This window comes from Enoplosus armatus, chromosome 12, assembly GCF_043641665.1.
Source record: "Enoplosus armatus isolate fEnoArm2 chromosome 12, fEnoArm2.hap1, whole genome shotgun sequence".
In the NCBI taxonomy this organism is placed as follows: Eukaryota; Metazoa; Chordata; class Actinopteri; order Centrarchiformes; family Enoplosidae; genus Enoplosus; species Enoplosus armatus.
Genome location: NC_092191.1, coordinates 20,924,029 through 20,945,687, shown reverse-complemented (window position 1 = coordinate 20,945,687; position 21,659 = coordinate 20,924,029). Strand labels below are relative to the sequence as shown.

The 21,659-nt window shown below is 44.4% G+C and overlaps 1 protein-coding gene across 1 annotated transcript in view; it reads right to left on the bottom strand.

Annotated features, from left to right (window-relative positions):
- LOC139294475 (stromal membrane-associated protein 1-like) overlaps nucleotides 1–21,659 on the bottom strand; it is a 77,402-nt gene that overhangs the window by 33,919 nt on the left and 21,824 nt on the right. The window contains exons 5-6 of the mRNA XM_070916384.1: nucleotides 17,982–18,050; nucleotides 14,379–14,456 (exon numbers count right to left, since the gene is read on the bottom strand). Coding sequence (XP_070772485.1) covers nucleotides 14,379–14,456; nucleotides 17,982–18,050 — 147 coding nt within the window. The remainder of the gene's footprint in view (nucleotides 1–14,378; nucleotides 14,457–17,981; nucleotides 18,051–21,659) is intronic.

Here is a 21,659-nt window from a genome sequence, read left to right as displayed (position 1 = left end):
AGAATTTTTTACATGAGCTGTCTTTTGTGGGGAAAGCTCTGAATTAGGGTCACAGTGCGATCCATTTCACCACATTTCCCTCACAATTGTATGTGAGGGCCATACAATGTGCACCATCTACCCCCCCCCCCCCCCATCACGCCTTTCTCTACAGTCAACTATCAAGTAAAGACAAAATGTCCCAAATACTCAATAGTGAAAGAGTTACTGAACACTGGCAAAAAGAACCAAAATCTATCAACGGCTTCAGTCAAAAAATACTTTCTAAAAACCAAAATCATTCGAGCTCGGGAAGCACTGCATCGCCGACTGCCCCTGCACAAATGATGAAACCTGGAACCCACAAAGCTTATACACACGTATACAAAAACACACCTGCAGCCCCCACCTCTCACAGAGAGGCTAGTGACCCGCTGAGACCGTACTCAACAGCCTGACGCAACACATCCATACACTGTCCTCCTTCACACGTACGAGTGGCGGATGAAACAAAGGAGAGGCAGAGCGAGGTGACGGAACAAACACCGAAAAACAAAGGGTGTGGAGGGAGACGAGTGGGAGATGAGGGCTGCAAATTGGTTAGCGGCGGGAGCGAGGGAGGGAAGGAGAATTACAGGGGCGGGAATACGAGAGGGACGGGAAATGGCGGACGAATAGGAGAATGAGGAAGAATAAACATGAATGATTGAGGGGCACATAACACAAAGTAGCACTAAGAGCAGACGCTGCAGCAGTGCTACAGCACTACTGTTGCACTACCACTAGCTGTAGTGGTGACAGCAGTAGTACAGAGTTACCAGTGCAGCGGTACTGTAGTACATTAGTAATTGTAGTACTGCTGCAGAGAGTGGATTGTCTTCTTGTGGCTGACAGTTGCCTTATTAACACTATAAAAGAGAATAATAAAACTGCCACTGGCTGGATGAGCCGGTGATGCCGAAGACAGACGGCCGCAGTGGAGGAAGGAGGAAGAAAGAGAAGGAGAACCAGAGAGTTCACCGAGGAGGAGGAAGGGGAGGATAAGGGGGGGGGGGGGGGCAGAGGAGAGCAGAGGGCAATTAGGAGGAGAGGGGAGAGGGTTGGATGTGGCACGAGGGAGACAGAAAGATGAGGAGGACTGGAGGCAAGGGAAGGTGGGGAGGAAAAGGAGGTGGATGACGATGATGATGAGAAGGACAGGCAAAGAAAAGATAAATGGCAGGAGGAGAAGATGACAAAAGGGAAGGACAGGGAGGGAGGAGAGACACAGCGCGGTGACTCGTGCTGAAGAAAGGCGATGGAAGATGGGAGACAAAGGATGAAGTGAGGAGATGACAAGAGGAGAAAGATAAGGAGACATAGCGAGGGAAGGAGGAGATAGTGGGCAGGAGGCCAGATGTGTGTGTGTTTATGTGCTGGAGGTGTGTGTGTGTGTGTGTGTGAGTGTGAGTGTGCATGGAGTGAGGAGAAGTGTGTTGAAAACGCATTATCAATACAGACGGAGATATCCATATCATAAAGTGGGCAGCAGCCCCGCTCTACCCAGAGACACAGAACAAAGTCTCTGTGTGTGTGTGTGTGTGTGTGTGTGTGTGTGTGTGTGGCACCGCAGTAAGTCAGAGGCTGTTAAGTGTGCCGGGCTGCTGCAGTTCTGCACCATTCAACACAATCTGTCACTCAGCTGGTGGCACTGACACACACACACACAATTTCAAAGGTTTTGTCACAGAGAGGAGATCTTAAGCTGCCACACGCAAGCATCTCTTCCACCCAGTTACATGCATCTGACAGTCATGGAGAACCCACTGCATTTTAACACACACACACACACACACACACACACACACACACACACACACACACACATTCTACAAATATTCCCATCCACAGAGACAAAACAACACACACTTGAGTGTTTGAGGAAGGTCACGGTGTGGTCTGACGGCTGATGCATGACGGCGCTGTTCAGGGAAAGAATACCTAATCAAATCAAAAGACTGGCAAATAAAACACACACACACACACACACACACACACACACACACACACACACACAGAGGCCAATTTAAACAGGGTATTTTAAAAGGTGTTTTCAGAGGTGAATCTTATTTGTCACTAAACAGCACAGCTTCCAGAGCATCCAGAATCTTGTTAGGCTTTACTTTTGAGAAAGTGGCATCCAGCTTCAGGTTAGAATTTGTTTGCGCACGCGCACACACACACACACACACACACACACACACACACACACACACATGCCCACATAACAGCTGCTTCAATTCAGGAAAACATGCGCCCAAAGCCCAACGTGTCTTGAGGAACACACTTGACGGAACTGGATTTGATGTGCGCACACACTCAAGACACGGACTCACACACACACACACACACACACACACACACACACACAGGGATTTAGGGAGCGCACACAGTCGGATTTGGGAGAGGCGTGCGCAACAAGCTGGATTAGCATGCTGGTGCTAACACGGAACACTGGGCTGCCGGTCTACCGGGGGGGACGCAGGAGAATTTCCCTTCAGCTTTCAGTGTTTTTAACCTTTTTAGAAATCAAAAGGTGTGTGAGTGTTTGTGTGCCTTTGTGAGGGGTGTTTTTGTAGTTCAGTCAGGCTGTTTTTGTTTTTTTGTTTTTTTGGCTAGTCTCTTCCCACACTGCCTCTCATGTCCTATTCCAGCAGCGAAGAAGCAGGATTGGACCTCATGTTGTCGCTGTGAAACCCACCTCCACCACTTTGCATAAAGTAATTGGATTTACGGTGTTTTACATACGGTGTCCTGACTTCACTGCACCGGCGACTTCCAACAACAAAGCGCAGAACCTCTGGTGTGCGAGTGTGTGCACATGTGCAACGGAGAAAACTGAAAACTCAAAGAGAGAGTCTGAAGAAAGACTGTGGAAAGTGAGATAGGGAGTGTAATTACAGTACATCTGCACGTGACAGACTGTGCGTGTTGGCAGTTCTATTTGTTTGTAAGATAACTGGTGTTTTAGCAACTGTTTTTGCATCTGAGAGTCAGATGTGTGAATTAGCAATCAGAGCGAATGAGCTGGTGATTGTTTGTGACATTACTTTGAAAGTGTGAATGAGACTGTAGCAGTACTGGAAGGGATTTTTTTTTTTTTACAAGTATATTGTGCATAAACCCAAATGCAACATAGTCTGGAACCTCTCAGTTCATTTTCTGGATTTCCAGGGGGCGTTATCAGCGGGCGCCGACCAAAATGCCTCTGGACGCTACAACCAATCAACGTGTGACATAGCGGTAGGCTGCTAGGCCAGGTGGCTAGTTCCACCATCCAATTCATATGGCTTCTAGTTCTACACAATACACAGATGTTTGGCACGACTTGATTTAGAAGCCAACACTTTTGTGTTTGTACGTAACTTGAACTACCGTCCAGTTCGTTTAATACTGACGCGACAGCGGATTCGGAGTGTTCCAGATCAGCAGCGGCCATCTTGGTTGTGAATGAGGCCGGATGTCGATCTGTCTGAACAGGGGGGCATCTGCCAGAACAAATAAAACACGGGCTCGCAGATTCGTCTGGTTCCCAGGCTAGGCAGCCCGACAAGCACCAGATCCAGATCTAGGCTCAGTGCCTTGGGGGAAAAAAACAACAACGGCAATAGTCCATAACCAGCATATCTTGGACCATATTCTCATTTCAAACAATGTTCTAGGGTCTGTTTGAAAATAAACTAAATGGAAAGTCTTTCCAAGGTTTTTGGTAAGTGCTCTGAACAGATCAGGTCTGAAAACACTAGCCAGGAGCTCCTCCCCGCCCTCAATAACCACCGTCTTTGTCTGGCAGTCTGATTATCAGGCTACTAAAATATAAAATAACAATGATAATATTGACGGTTACAGTGAAATAGCTGCATGAATCACCTATAATATAAGAAGCCTGCCGACCTGTCACATGTTCCCTGCAATACTGTCAAAAATAAATAGGTTGTGGACGATCTCCTTCACACGTTTCAGCAGCGCATTGACACAAATCTATGGCTAACAATAAATGCGCTGGTATGTCTTACAAAGCCCCGAGCTCTGTAAATGCCAACTAGCTGCGCGGCCTCTGTGCGGAGAGGTACTCTGGTATATAACTGTCTCAGTGGCATATAGGCGCTGCTGCATCTCAGCAGGGGAGGTGTGTTTGTGTGCTTTTGTGTGTGTGCAGGATGGGAGGAGGAGCGTGTTGGTGCGTGCATTTGTTCATCTGTGCTTCTATAATGGGGGATGTGTGCGTTTATGATTGTGTGTGTGTGTGTGTGTGTGTGTGTGTGTGTGTGTGTGTGTGTGTGTGTGTGTGTTTCTTGGGAAACAGGCTTGATTCTCTTCCTCCAGCAGTGCAAATCCAGCTTTATTGATTAGCCTCCTTGTGGCTACGCTATCGATTCTTTGACTGCTAGACCTCAGAGAGCACTGCCTTCTATGTGTGTGGTGTGTGTGTGAGTGTGTGTGTGTGTGTGTGTGTGTGTGTGTGTGTGTGTGTGTGTGTGTGTCACGTTATTAGTCACAGAACGCTGCTCCTTTGGCTGCCCTTCACACCATCCGCTCAAACTAACTCCCATCGACCACAGATATGCTTTAGCTGCTGCAACTGCTGCTGCTGCTGCTGTGTGTGTGTGTGTGTGTGTGTGTGTGTGTGTGTGTGCCACATCCAATCACGGGAACCTTTTGAGGGCCCAACTCGGTCCAGATGTACAGAGCACCTAGCGATAACACACTCCCCAAATCCCTGCACTGAATGAACAAAGATACACACACAAACGTGTCAGCGTCCACACACACACACACACACACACACACACTCCTTCATTTCTATCTCCAACAAAGGCAAGCGCCAGTGTTTTCCATGAAGGAAAGCAGCCTCTTGTTCTCTTTGATAATTTATTCATGGGCTGAAAGAAAAAGACAACATACGGCGGCAGTCTAACGGGACGTGATTTAGTGTTTGTAGAGAGAGAGCGAGAGTCGCAGAGAGAGAGAGAGACAGAGGGAGGGACAAATGAAGGGGAGATGGAGATGAATGGAGGTGAGGAGAGAGGGAAAACAACTGGAGATAATGGAGTCACTACTCGCCTAAAACGCACTGTGTGTTTTTGCAGCGCGAGTGAGGAGTACACTCTGTCCTTCCTCTTCACTTTCAGGTACACACTTTGTCCCGTCTCCTCCACACGCGTATGTCATAAATAAATCCTTTCATTTCATCTTAAGACCTGACGCGTGGCAGGTGTTATCTGACAAAAAAGTCTCTGCTATCAACAGAGATGCCCCGCCTTTTGGTTTACTAGGAACTACTCAAGAGCAGCCTACTGTACACTACTACTACCCAATGAGGAGGCTGAATCCCAGACCCCCTTTTACGCTTCTCACGTCATGCATCTTGGGCGGCTCTAATAGCAGCCTCATCTCAAAAAAAGCGGACTGTAAATGAATCCAAGACGCACTCAAGGCGGACTGAAATCAGATTGCTCAAATCGCCTCCGGTGTGAACCGAGCGTTTATCTGATCCCCGATCAGTTCGACCACTGAATGATCTGTAGGGGTGAGGGAGTGGAGTGAGGACGATAAAACCTACATCTCAACTTGTAGTTCATAAACACGATTTGTTCATGTGTTTGTGTTGGCTTATGGATAGTTGTTAGCTCGTGCTAGCTAAACTGTTATTATTGTGACGGTAAATTTATAATTCATTTATACTTTTTTATACTTTTATTTTTTAGCTCAGTTACCCCACAATATTTCCTGATGCCCCCCTGATCACTGCAGAAGTAGCCCCTGGGGTACAATTCCCCTGGATTGTGAATCCCTGGACGCAAGCACCCCCAACACAGAAATAAATTAAAAAAAACTTTAAAAAAAGGTGCAAAGCAAAACATTAAGTAAAATATACATACAAACAGTCATGAAATACTGTCACAGAAATAAAAGAAAAGGTAGATAATGTTGTCAAAGAACTATGCAAACTCTTGAGTGGTGCATCCTCATTCATTTCTCTTGGGTGTAAGCTCGGAAAACAGTTCAATGCAACTTGATGCAATCTAATACAATAACTTTCAAATAAATTCTACCTTTGCGAGGCTTACAATGTTATTTTTGTTGTTGTGTCGACGTTTTGCAGCACTGTAACAAGGCCGCGCGCCTTCTACCTTCGCCTTGAAGACACAAAAGTCCCAGTCTGTACAGCCACACAAGGTCCTTCTCAGGTGAAGTCATATGAACAAAGATTCTTCTGGTGAAAACGGTGCCAGAATGCCAGTCAACTAATCACTAATCCTTATCTTAACATTTTAAACTTTAAAGAAAAAAAAAAAGAAGAAGAAAAAAAGTGAACTGCAGCCAAACGGCTTAATTTAAGAGGATTTCCTCAGCTTTCTATCTGTGTGAGCACACAAGTACGTAAAAGCACTCAGATGCAGGCTTCTGATCAGCGCTGTAGTCTAATTAGTGCCTACAGGCATTGGATAGGAAGTGTGGAGAAGGAGACAAAGTTGAGCTTTGACAACCCCAATCAAGCTGAATAAAAGTGGCTCGTTTGAGACAGAGGATGACAACTACTTGATATTCTAGTGTGTCTGTCGGGCTGAATGACTGTGCATGACTGTCATTCATATCAATATATGTATTCGGTTTTGCCCATATTATCTATACGTTTGGCTGAAGTACGGCACTCTATGTTTAATTTGAAATCTGACCGCAGCTGGTGAATATGTTATTACCGTTTCATTTGAGACGGCTGGGCAGAGGAGTCAACGCTTCCGGTTAATTTTTCATTTAAATGCCCAACATATCCCAGACTTCCTCCTGTCAATTAATAGATACATCACCCTGCCTGCCCTTCAGCTGAAAACACAAAAAGAATTTGAGTGGATTTTGAAGGTCAAAGTAGTTCCAAGAGCTGCTCAAGCTTTGCCGTCAAAGTAAAAACAACGGGGAAAGGGGGGGGGGTGCATGTAGAAATAATGAGTACCGGCACAAAATATTACTAACCTCTTACAAAGTGCCAGTTCTCAGAAAAACACACTTACTACATCTATCACCACTCTCCAATGAAACGTTACGAACACATTTACAGGCCATTTGCTCTGCTGGAGCTCATTCAAACATCATCATCAAGCAAAATCCTGCCCACATCACATTAGACATGCGTGTACTTGTCAGGCACCAGCATGGCATCAATATAGAAAATGCTGCAAGACGTACAACGTAAGGATAAGCACAACTACGAGCTTTCCCTCAAAGTTTAGTAGCCTGAATCTGCGCACACAAGGGACGCAGACTGCTAACTCCACTGTCAAAGTCGTGCTCTGTGCGGTACAAGAACGTCACACTTCCTGGACTGGAGAAGAACGGTTTTGTTGCCAGCGACTGCAATCGAGGCAGCAATTACGTTCCCATCAAAATTGCCAAAAGCATTTAGTAGAATATATAAACGTAATTTGTAGGAGATAGGAAACACAGTCCCCCCTGTCAGCCCTTGTTTGTCTTACAAATAGTTACAAGAGACGCCCACCGGCAGCATCACATAGCGTTGAGTCAGTTATGTGACCGGGGTGTGACAACATGGCTGCTTTCTGGAGCACTGACGCAAGTTGGCTCAAGGAGATATTATGGGGCACATCCTGAGACGCCAAGACACGCCCACCAGTTTTCCCAACGTCGTGACGTCAAGCCTATCGCCACGCAAAAAACGTGGATACTGGACAATCCCGCAAAAAAAGCATGGCTTATGGTCAATGCCTGGTATGGTTAGGGAAAGACTGTGGTTGTATGGCAAATAAACGGTGGTTAAGATATGGTTAATAAAAAGGCAAGCGCTGACTGCGGGTCTGTGACGGGATGCGAGCTTGGGTCTGACCTCCTCAATAGACTTGCTACATCTCTATCAACCACACCGAGCTCTACACCCTTCCACCCTTTGGATGTAAATCATCCACTGCATCCACGACCTTCCCTATTCCCAAGAATGAAACACATGCGTGCTACCGTCAGGCGGGGGCAATCTGATCTAAATATTCAGGCAGCTCGTGTGAACAGCCAGCTCAGCGATTGCACTTGCCCCATTTCTCAAGTCTACAATATTGATTCAGTCCCATCTCACCATTATGACATGTGACCCGACGTGTCCTGTCTCTGTCTTTCTAGAGCTATGACTTCCCTTCCGTCCTTTAATCGTTCATTAAGATTCATGCACAAGTGAAACGACTGCTGGGGGACCGATGTGCTGAGGTAAGGTGCAGCGCGCAAGTTCCAATCACCATCGCACTGGATTGACGTGCCGCAAAGGCGCAGCACTGCCTGGCATCTGTCTGAACACCTGTGTTACGGTACGCCAGGGAAAAACTCTACACTTTAGCAGACTTGATTAAAGGAGTAAATTTAAAAGACAATTACAAAATCGACGTGTTTCGGCAAATATAGCGATGTGCCATCCAGTTCTGCAATTTGCTTGATCAGTGTAACTGTATGGCCCACTGTGCTGTGGGTGTAACATGGCCACATTAGCAATACTTCCTGCAGTAAATGTTTAAGATTCGGTAAACCCAAGAGGTCAGCATCCTGAAGAATCAGAATCAGAATCTGTTCATTGCCAAGTAGGTTTTCACATATGCGGAATCTGCTTCGGTATTTTAATAAGCACAGAGAGAGAGAATATAACTCTGAGTAGAGAGCTTTTCAGATTTGAAGCATTTAGCTGTAAGCCTGGCCGAGGCAGTCTCTAATGCCCCCAGCAGTTTTATATCAGTAAGAGTGAGTTTGACGTCTGACATCACCATTCCGATCGCAAAACCTCTGCAATTTATTCCCTTGTCCTCAAATAACACACAATCGCACAAACGGCTCAATTGTCCGAACACAAGTTGCACCAAAACTCAAATTAAATTGTAATCAAAACACAAATGGATGGGCAATCAAAACCCAAATAACCCCCCACCAACACTGCAGCAAAAACGGCAGGGAAATAATGAATGCTTCAATCACTTTCTGAATGAAAAGTCTTATGAGGCAGACCCAGCTGAGTCCTACAGCAACAGCATCTATTTTAGTATTTTATTAGGGCAAATGGCATGCTGTGAATAATCTGCATTTCCACACACTTCAAAAACTGCACATTTTAACGAATTCTCTTTTATTGTATCTCTACTTTACTCGGCAGAATGCAAATCAAAGGACGGGGTTGCGTCACGTGTCATTGGCCTTGCGCTCCCTCCATGAAGTGATTCATCGTTTCGTCTATTAAAGGGTCCAACCTGATGTCTTTTAAACGTCTCGCTTTGTTTCCGACTGAAACAAACAAACAAACAAACCACAACAAGACGCATTTCTTCGTCCAAACCCAAAGATATTAAGAAGTCGACTGTCATGTATGATGACGACGAAGAACAGCAGCAAATCCTCACACTGGAGGAGCTGGATCCAGTTAAAGTACATTTTACATTATGTTCAGACCACCACCAAAACTGTTACAGACCGGGGGGGGGGGGGGCATAACAACCAGGTGGGGAGGATCTAAAAAAAGAAAAAGATGCTTCAGGTTGCGTTCATTTAAAACTAGGATCCGGCTCAGATATCACGACCATTTGGCCATCGTTAACCATTCAGCTTGTTGACCACTATATGGAAGTGTAATATAAAACCGCTGCTATTTATTAATCGATATATTATATACAGTGCTTAACACATTTATTAAATGAGAAAACACAAATATTTTAGAAATCTGTCAAAAACTTGTTTCAAACTAAAACTTGTATTGTTATTTATTAGGCAAATAACAAACTGGAACAACTAAATAGTCCTTATTCACATATATTAACCAAAAATCTTAATATTTTGAACGACCTCCTTTGGCCCTGATGACAGCTTGCATTCTTGCAACCACAAAACAAATGTTTCTGTTCAGGAATGATTGTAAATAACTGTAATTGGGCATCTCAATCAAAAAATAATAATGTGCTTTACTATTTTCTTTCTGCTTTTTTGTAAAACAGTAAATTTGAGAATTCATGGATAACAACAATAATTATATTTTAGCATTAAAGATATCACTTGATTAAAGAGCTTGGCTTGCACATACTGGTGGATTAACCATTACAGACACACCACATATGTTGGTCATCAGCAATACTGTTCATTTAGGGCAGCGGTGGCAAACACCTCACACTGGGTGGGGGTCTAATACATTTGTTAATCACTGTATATTATCTTTAATCATCACACTGGACTGTCAAATCTTCTTTTTTTTTATGTCTAATTTAAGAATATGAAAGACTGGCACAAAATATTGTCTCTCAGCAGCTGCAAACCAACAATGTTGGAATCCGCCCTGAAAAATGCCTCACACTTCACCATCTGTAAAATGGGCTCAGTAGCTTGCGCTCATTTTTCCTGAATTTTAATAAAAGTAAAAGAAGAGCTGTTTGGGAAGAAAGGAAATGAAGTGATGTGAAGGGAAATGAAATATTTCTGCTGATTAAAGCTTGGACTGCTCCATCCTGAAACTAGTGTGTGTGTGTGTGTGTGTGTGTGTGTGTGTGTGTGTGTGTGTGTGTGTGTGTGTGTGTGTGTGTGTGTGTGTGTGTGTGCGTAGCTCCTCTACAGACACTGCAAGTACAGTATCATCTGCACGCAAAGATGAGAGGTGCTGTTGCATGGTAGGATTATGTCATGACGATACAGCATGCCTTTGTTTGGGGGGGGGGGGGGGGGGGGGGAGCACACAGCAGACTGAAGGGTAAGAACAGAAGGAGAGAGAGTGAGGGAGGGAGGGAAAAAAGACAAAGGGAGTGAGAGAGAGACCAGGGGAAAGAGTGAGGAGAGAGAGGGGAGGGAGAAAGATGGAGAGAAACATGGCTGTCAGCATGTTTCCTGCTATACTGGAGATTAAACAGCTTTTAGCACGTCAGCATACACTTAGACTAACAACTCTCTCGCTCTCTCTCTCAAACACACACACACACACACACACACACACACACACACACACACACACACACACACACACACGCTCTTTCCCTCTCTCTCCCAAACACACTCACACCAGAAATGTCCTCAAATATCTCCTTGACACTGGGGCTCTTCAACAGCGGGAGCTCAGCTGATAAGGAGGAGGAAGAGAAAGTGAACGAGGCAAAATATCTCAGCACACACACACACACACACACACACACACACATTCAGTCTTGAAACATACAACATGTATCCCAGACTTTCTCTCTCACACACACAGTAAGTGTAAGCAGTCAAGGCCCAACTCTGTATGCGCCCGCTGCTCTGACATCTGTTTGGAGCCACATTTTGAACTGTGTAGATTTGAAATAATCAATGCCGAGCGAACGCCGGTTGTCATCCTCTCCTCTCACACCCTTACCTCCCACTGGGCTATTTTTAGCCACGATAGCACCGCGGCTCTAGGGGTGGCCGTGTTTGGCGGTTCACCGCTTTGGTCCAGACTGAAATGTGTCGGCAAATATTGGATATGGAATGCCACAGAACGTTTGTAAAGACATTCGCGGCCCCCAGAGGGTGTATCCTGATGACTTTTGTGATTCGCCTTCTCCTCTGGAGCCACCGTGAGGCTGACAGTTTTGGCTTTGACTGAAATGTTCTGACAGTACTCCTGGGTGGCTTGGAATGAAATTTGGTACGGGCATTTATGTTCCATAGAGTCCCCTCACAGAGCCGCTAGCATGGCTGTAGACTCATATTCACATCTAATCCCCACCTGCTTTGCTCATGTTAGCCCTGCCTCCTATAGAGCACCAAACTACAATGTTACATCTCATAACTCTAAATACAAATTATTTATCAAAACAAAAAACGAATTCAGTAGCCGAGATGCTCCTCTGTCAGGCCGACCTGTCTATGAGGAGGCAGGAAAGTAAAGGGAACCTTTAACCTTATGCAACCTCCATTTTGCATTTATGACCACATATGGCAAATGTAAGTTGAAGATGAAGCGGAACCTCATTTGTTTAAATTTTATTTTCACTTTGAGGTATATTTTGGATACACATAATTTCAGTGCTGCAACTTGTTTTTTGTTTTCTTACATCACAGCTGGTGCCAGCTCTAAAATGCCCTGTTTGTGGGTTCACCCGGGAAGACGGTGTAACCATACACAGAGAGAGTCTGGAGGTAAATGCATCTTGTTATCGATTGGGAATAAACGCATGCTGATTGCTTCTGATGCCATTAAAATTAAAAAATGCAATATATCTTTTCAACATTGATTTTCTGACACTGGAGCACGTTTATTGAGGCAACAACAGTGTTGACCCGCTTTGGATGCACTCGCACAAGCAGTAACCCGAGTTAACCGAGAGCTGGGGTTGACAGCAGGCGCACACGTGTTGGCAGACCATATTGCGATTCTGACCGTGACTTGTGATTGTGATTCCAGTTTTGACAACGATGCCACAGACGTGAGGGTCAACTCAAATAGCAGGAAGGAACGTCACACAGTAACGCAGACTTGAGACTCTAATGCTTCACTGTGCATTTTAGAATAGGTGGAAGGCTAGGTTGGTGCAAAAATGAGCCGGGACAGAAATACTGCAGGAGAATAGACATGTGACAGAAATAAGAGTAAGAAATGTTAATGCTACAGAGTACAGACCCCTGTGTTGCATTTCACTCTCAGTTGCCCATAGCCTTCATTCCATCTCCCTGTAGAGCATCTGAACACACACACACACACACACACACACACACACACACACACACACACAGAGAGCAGTACCCACACCGCTGAGAGCTACATTATTCCCTCGCCGCTTCGCAGGCCATGGAAATACTCTGAATTTACAAACCATGACCCAGAAACACACACATTCACTCCGTCAGTGCTGCCCCACCCTCTCTCTTTCACTAATACAAAGCACACACACACACACACACACGCAGTATAGATATGCACGAACACATACCACAGCCCTGGCATGCATACACTCACTCATACATACACAAAGCAAAAAGGCCAAAATGCACAGCAACACACACACACACACACACACACGTTCAGTCTTTCACAGAAAATGCATTCACATCACACACACACACACACACACATCCACTGACCTCCGTTCCAGACGTAATTGCAGCTCATTCTGACGTCGGACTGAGCTTAAATTACATTCTAGTCAAAACTCATCAGTCACTTAGTTCAAAAACACTTGTCTCGGCTAATGGCAGTAATTTTGCCTTTCAATCAATTTCCAGATTGTGTTTTGAATCACAACGTCATGCAAGTTGTCTTCCTTTTTGTTGACGTCAGGGCATCTGTCTGTGTTGCAGTGAGCATTAACAGTCTACCTCCATTTTAAAAGAAGCTAATTCTATCGGCCAGCAGCAAGGGCTTCACGTAGTTACACCGAGCGACTCGACGTGTTGATTGAAAGACAAGAAGAGGAGGGTTCGGAGAGTAAGAATTAGTACAGAGGTGTTGGAAACAACTCGTTTGACGCAGCCGAGGTTCAAGTCACAGTATGATGACATCATAGTTGGTGTTTTTTTTTTAAATGTGGCTCACGCGTTTACAACCCTGCGCACGAACAAGAAATGATCCATACCGATGCACGCCGCAAATCTAAAGCATCTGCGAACAGCATGAATGTTCATGAGGCGTTTCCCTCGAGGATTCAGTTCCTGCACCACAGAGGTGGAGCGACCGCACAGGCCCCCCTCTGTTGTCACACATCATGCATTCATAACATCACACCAACAAACACACACACACACACAAAGTGGCTCTTCTCCTCGTCCTCGCTTAAACGCCAACGTACACAAAGCGCGATCAATGTCAGTGGGCTGCATTCTCGTCCTTTTCCTTCTTTTCCCTCTCTTTTCAAAAGTGAATTCAAGGGCTCTTGATGAATAGACTGAATAGTGAAGCGCACAATAGTTTGTGATCAACGAAGACGGTAGATACTAACTACGTTTGTGAAGTCATTACAAAGATGTGCCTTCAGTCGAGACTCTAGACTACTGTGGCTCAGGAGGTACAGCGGGTTGTGTGATCACAGGGTTGGCAGTTCGAGTATCCTTGAGAGACACTGAACCCAAGCGGCTCCCGACGGGCAAGGCGTTGTTACCTTAAGGTAGAAAACCACTATTTAAGTGTAGTCCCCTCACCGAAACCTGTGAGTGATTGGTACTAGTTCATAGGGTACTTCCTACCCATAGTTCATAAGGGCTTTCCCAAAATAAATGACATTTAAAGCTGCATTAAAACATTTTTTGGCCACATGTGAGCAGCAGATCAAAACACATCAGCTGGCATACAAAGAAAACGAGTTTGTTTGGCTGCACTGTAAACAAATACAGTTGCTCTTCTGTTGTATTTCTGTAGTACAAGTACTCGTGAACGTCACTCGTACCTTTGTGTTGTTGTGTCTCTCCACTTTATCAACATCCTTCTCCTTCTTCTTCTCCTCTTTTTTCTTTTCACGCTCCTTCTGTGAAGATAAAAAGAAGAAAGAGACAAGACGGTGTAAGACAGTGGCATATTTGCGACAGCATGCGCGGCCTGTTACGGAAGCCCTGTGAGGCAAGTGCGAAAAAAAAAACAAGTCTGGTGATATATTTTCTAAGTCTGATCTACTTTTTTTTCCCTCTCCTGTGTTTATGACTTAAGAACAGGTGGGAAAAAAAAAAGCGTTTTGTCAGGATCTTTTTTCCTTTATTAGTCCTGTATTAGTCCTTTCCTTAGTTCCTTTATTGAAACAGCATCAGTGTTTTGTCTTTGTTGTTGTAATACTCATTTCGGCAACAAGAGGCTGAAGTGCACCATTATCCCCATGTTCTGAATAGGACTAAAAGCATTCCTGTTTTCTTCCAACTCCGATCTGAATTAATTAACACTGTATATTGTGTGTGAGCAAATGATGTAACACACAGTATGCGCCTTGGGTTTATTAATTCAGATCAGAGCTGGAAAATGTCAAATGTCCTTTTTCTCACTTGCCTTCATGGCCTCCGTAGCCTATACTATAAACGTGTGTTGTAGCGTTAAAACCCCCATACACACAAGGTAATTTATATCACTTAATGGTGTATTTATGTATCTACACTCAACAGTGATCAATACAGTAAGTCAATTCTGCAATATGTCACAGTGAAAACTGACGTCTTCCTGTCCTGCAATCCAATAATTAGCACATCATGCTGCTTCAGCATGCAGAAAGAAGGCACTTTTCTTCATTAAATCACCATTCGACAACCGTTACAATATTCTGTAGGAGGAAACATGAGGCCTAATGGTAAAGATCTGCTGCACCTCATAGCAGGTTGAAAACAATTAGATCTCATCCCTTAATGTGATTTTAATGCACTCACAATGCAGTTTTAATGTGCCGACATTATTAGCGTGCGGAGGGTTGATGTAGTGTTTTCAGGTTAATGGCTCTCTCCTGCTTTGTTGTATGTAAATGAGCTGGTGCCGATGCCAGCCACCAACAGGCTTTAGCTAATGACTGCCAGGATGCCAAAGAGAAGGGCTTTAGCTTAGCGGGTGAAGCCTACAATCTAGCTATTATGGTAACAATGACAGTCTGTTTCTCTCTGCGTCTCCCTCTGTCTCTATTCTCAATGCAATTACTTTACTGGCTGTGTGTTAATGGTTATTTATGCTGAGATGGTTATTTGTCTTGAGAACATAATAAAACAATGCTACATAATCATCAGTATTTACCCCGACAAATCAGAATAAATACTGAGAGCATTTATTATCATTCTAGTCACTACCTTTTGTGCTCTTTTGTAAGCATGCATTAGGTCAGTGTTTTTTGTTGTTTTTTTTACTTTAGACTAATGGAATGAAAATAAAAAGCAAACAGCACATTATGAAAACTGTCACACAAAAAAACATGGGTCAAATGTCAAGGCTCGCCGCAGGGATACATCGTTGTTATTTTTTGCCTGAATTGGAATTTCTGAAGATTTTTCGACAGACTTCATGGCACGGCAACGGAAGCAACAACGGCTACTGTTCACATACACACACACACACACACACACACACACACACACTCATATTACAGACACTGTTTAAACTGACTGATATTCTTGGGCGTTTGTCCACAGCACATAGGCAACATGTTGGGCTGCATGTCTTTGTTGACGTATCAAGCAGCCAAGTTCGAGTGTACGGTATCGTCTTTGGGGCTCCGGCAGGCACCAAGCCTCTGACTCGATTAACTACGAGCTAATGAGGCTAGCCAATTGGCCAATTTGCTCCGGCAGCATTAGCAGGCTGTTATACTCCCATCTCATCATCACTCATAAAACACAGCAAATTACTGCTGGGATCCTCCTCTACACATCACGTTGGCGGTGTTTCTAACTTTTGGTTATTCAATCAGTTCTTGTCCCAAAAGGATTGCGGACCCCGTGCACAGGTGCAAAGGATTATGGTTGGTAGAGATTGGCGACGCACTTCGGAACCCCAGCGCTGTGTCCGAAACCGCTCCCTATCTGAGTGTGAAATGTAGGCCCTATAAAGAAAAACAACAACAATGGAACAATACAAGTAGCGTCCATGGTAGGTACACTACTTTCTGCTTTCAATCCCACAATGCAATGCGTTGCAATTTATAGTTATGCCACAGTACATGCCTCGTCAGAGATGAAGCAAAACCGTAAGCGTACGTAATTTCATTTTATTGCTCACTACAGAGAAACCGGAGTGTCCACTATATAGGGAACAAAACAAGGGAGTGGGCCCAGGTTTGAATGCCAACACATTCAACAAAATAACTACTCCCGCTGCCGTCAAGTTCAACTCGGTGCAGGGAACGTCGGCGTGTATGCAAACACAGCCAAGGACAGCGCGAACCCCCGGCAGATTTAGAATTTGACCTTGTTCGACCCAGGCAACAACAAGAGCAGCACACAACACGACAACACGAGAGATCCATAAATCCATAATCCCAAAACACGAAAAACAACTCGCAAACATTACAGGATTAAAGCGCAGCAAAGTAAAAAAGAAAAAGAACAAGAGAAAATCCAGGTTGTATTGTGGACTGAGCGTCACGTTTGCCAGATGAAATGAACATTACTGGCAGCTTTAGGTAATTACAGTATATGGGTGAGGGTTTTCTGGTTAATGTGCTGTCTGCAGGCCGCCCTGTAACCCCGGCCAAAGAGTGTTCGTGGGGGAAAAGAAACTCTACAACTGTGAGTGGACCGGACGTTCTTGTAGTTCAACACGACAGTCCCCTGAGGAGAAATGATTTAGTTGATCGTGTCGTGTCGTTGAGTGCATCGATATTTTGATGCCTATCAGTTAAATAATTCTGCGTCAGCTTGAAAAGTGAGGCTTGTAAAACTACCTGTTATTCCAATAGATTGAATCAACTTCTTTTTTCTTTCATTCATAACTTTATTTACTCGCACATGTTAAAAGCTAAACCCAATTCAATTCAATAAAGGATTTGAAAGGCTTTGGATTTAATAAGATGATTTGATGCTGGATTGTCGAACCCTAACCCTACTTGAAAAAAGAAAAGAAAAAAATGAACTTTTGTTGTAACGTAATGAACAAAGCATTCATGTTGCCTTGTTTGAGACAAACAAGTTTAAATGCTGTGTGTCTTAGATCTATTGAGAAAAAGGACAAAAATAAATGTCAAACGTTTCTGATCTCTTGCTTCCTTGGACATATTTACCTCACTGTGACTATGAGCCTTCAAACAAGGACTCCGGCACAGTGACCTATACTGCACAAAAAAGTGACATAATCTTATGTGGTTAAATATTCTGGTGAGGCTAAAATGAAAGACACCGTCCCAAAAAAACGTTGGCTAATTCGCATTGTAAATATTAGCCAAACAATCTGCCGCCTGGCTGACGAGTGGACTGTTCTGACCTTTCACTGGGCCCCCCCCGACACCGCGACATATCTACAAGACAACGCGGCAGGAGCACACGACCACGGCAAAACAACACACCACACCACGGAACACAGGAAAGACCGGCACCTCCTGTCTGCTCCTGTCAGCCGGAGGGGTCGCTGAGGTGGAGGGAGGAGCGGCTTCAGAGGACTTCTGCTGAAAGACGAGAGAATTTCGGAGGGTTAGACGGAAGAGACGGAGACAAGGGAGGAGGAGGAGGAGGAGGAAGAAGAAGAAATGAAGACAGAACAAGGAGTGAGCAGAGAGAGAGAGACCAGAGTTAATTAGAGGGACTGAAGGGGGATTTTCTCTTTGCTTCAGTAGATGCTGCAAGCTGAGGTTATATTCAGCCCCACAGCTGCACAGAAAGAATGGCGTCAAAATAGGGTCACACACACACACACACACACACACACACACACACACACACACACACACAGTTATAGAGTGTAGGGATGACCTCTATCAACCTGCCGTTGACCTGTGAGACAGACCGAGAGCAGGCATGAATTGAACTCTGCAGTCTTGCAGCAACAGTAGACGGCTGTTTTCACAAGCCATTTCTTTTTTTTTTTTAATGATTATTTCTCTGCTCATCAAAGTCTTTTGCCGAGGAGGAAACGGTGATCAAACAGGGTGACAGCAACCCTGTCCTCCTCTGACCCTGCAGCCACTCTGGAAAAACATATCATAAAATAAGTTAAAAAAAAAGTGGAGAACACGAGTCACTGTACACAAGAGCTCCGCAGCAGCCTCCAGAATTTAGACTGAAATAATTAATAGGCTCAATCTTTTCCTCTTTGCAATCGAGTTGAATTTATATATATATATAAAGTTATTTGCATTTAAGCCTATGCTATATATTTTTGATGCGGCCTTATTTAACGAAGTGGTATTAACGCTATAACAGTGCCAGATGGACAGACCGGACGGAGACACAGGAAGGAGGAGCAGTAAAGAAGAGATCATTCCCAGTACCATATTTGCATGCATGGCATATGACTACGTCCCTGTTCAGGAGACTCAAGAGAATTCAAACCGAGTATTATTATTATTTTTTTTTTTTTTTTTTTTTTTAAGATGGTGAATAGCCTGACTTATGCTTTCCACAGCTTGGTTCACACTAAATCTATCATGAAAGCAGGCCATTAGCAAAAAAAAAAAAAAAAAAAAACACACTGAACACACACTTTCCACAGTAATTACTGCCATTTTCAATCTGCCTTCAAAATCAATCCCAATCCAATCTGACAAAAGTCTCATCAGCTGCTTCACCACAGAACTTCTCAAATCTTTCCGACCTGTGACGAGACGCGTGGGTTAACAGATTGGGCTAAACAGCTCCCATGTTACCTTGGCCTCGTCTTTATCCCCTCCGTGTTTGTTCTTTGCCATCTGGCTGTTCGCTGCCTTTCTATATGCACCACAGCTTCAGCTGCCTCCCTCAAGATTCGCGCCTTGTCTCCACGTACTGCCTCTCCACGCACCAGCTGAACAGACTGATCATTCCAAAAAACTGTGAAAAGTTTACTTTGGCTACTAAGGCTTTGACATACTTAAAAATGGACACAGATCCAGACAGCAGGCAGTATACTTTGAGCTTAAAGGAAAAGTGTGATTTATCACCACTTGGGTTTTATTTGCCTAGCTCAGTCGTATCGAAGTAATTGCTGGCTTCTCGGAATGTGGAGACATCCCTAAAAAAATTGTCCCAAGGGGAAGAGATGCACACAAAGTTCGGACAGGTTGCAAACAAGCTGACAGTTTAGCCGGACAAGCTACCTTTTCTGTTTTCAGGTAAAACCGAAAGTGTGTGAGCAGCTACGGCAAGCATGGTAGGTCAAAGTCGAACCAGAGAGTCTAAGGGAATGCAAATCTGTAACGGGACTGTACGAGAGTCCCATTTTGAACTGCTGATAAAATACACAGCCAAAGAAAAAAAGGAAATTTACAGGAAAAGGTGACATCATTAACATCAACCCACCTCCTATCCTTCCATCATTGCCTTCCTCCTCCTCCTTCTCCTCCTCCTCTCTAAACCACCTCAGGATGGAAACTAACACTGACTGTGTCTTTCCGAGGGCAGAACAGAGGAATGTTTTCCCCATTTTTCATCTTTCTCCATTTCCCATCCTCCCCCCCAACCCTCCTCAACTGTTAAGGCATCAAACGGCCGCTTGCTCTTGTTGCCTGTGGTGGTGAAAGGAGCGCAGCAGAGATGTGAATTCAGAGAATTTTCTATCCCCCTACTTCTGTTGACGTCTTTCAGGCTTTTTTTTTTTTGGCTTTTTTTTTTTTGCCCCCCTCTCTCAAAACTTCCTCCTCTTCCGACTTTGATGCTGCCGGAGATGTCGACACAGCACTAAACAGTCACAGATGGGCTGATGATGAAGATAAAGAGAAAAGAGGCTGGAGGGTAAGAGGGAGGAGTGGGGGGGGGGGGGGGCGCAGCATGATAAAGAGTGGATAGATAACAAGAGGAGTAGAGAGAGCTGGGTGAAAGAGGATGAACAGAGGTTGAATAGATATTAGGACAGGGAGATAGAAGTGCCTGGCTATCTGCTGGGGCGACTACTGATAGTGAGACAGAAAGATGGTTAACATCTTGACTGAAACCTGTGCGCTGGGTAGCCCTTTAACAGCTTCATTTGTAGTCTTACAGAGGACACTTGCTGGAGTGAAGTGTTATAAATAGTTATAGTTGCACAGAGACTAATAAAACAAGAATGATGGCGGCTGAGGGATGGTTTCAGATGTTTAAGCTGTAATGTAATTCCACAGCGTTCTGAAAGAACATCGAGTCATGGTGGACTGAATGACCTTGAGCTGTGTTTAAATTTGTGACGTGGTGGCGGTAGACAACACAAATCTGCTCACAATCGCAAATGCATCCATCATAGAGGACTTTGTATAGAACTGGATACACTTCAATAACGACACGGGTCAGAAAGAAAAGATAAACACTTGATAGATGAACAACATGCGCCGACTGCCACCTGTTTGCAGTCTGATAAGGCAGGCCTTCGCTCTATTTCAGCTTTTGGTAGCACTGAGCTACGTTGCAAGCTCTGCTTTTCTGTATTTGCATGTCTGTGCTTTACACTTAGACTAGAAAGCGAGAGGGTATACATATTAAATCAGTGGATTTTCTCACAGTCACAAAGTAAATCTGCAATGAACTTTTGCTTAGAGCCAAGCAAAAGACTCCACGGCCATGCTAGCAGCTCTGTGAGGCTGTACTTGGGCACAACAGTGCCATGCGCTAAACGCTAACGTCAGCATGCTAGGATGCTCACAATGACAATGTTAACACGCTGATGTTTAGCAAGCAAAGGTGTTTACTATGCTAACCCTTTTAGTTAAGCGTGTTTGCATGTTAGCATGCTAGCGGTAAATGAAAAGTCAGGGAATCACAAAAAGTGATTACAATTCATCCCGGTGTGCGTACCACATTTCATGGCATTCCCATCCCAAAAGTCATGAATGCATTTCACTCAGGGGAGCGCCCAAGTCTGGGAACTATGAATTTTGTACCGATTCCTCCAGTGGATGTTAAGTTGTTTAATTTGATATGTAAAAAGAAAAAAAGTCAGGAGATCACCAAAGTGAGTAGGATTCGTCCACTGGGAGCCATGAATTTCTTCCATCTCATAGTCGTTAAGATATTCCGGTCTGGACCAAAGTGGTGGGCTGCCATTGTCAGAGCCAAGCATCACAGCAACACTGCACTAAAGAGTCATGCTTTGCTGCAAGCCATGAAACAGG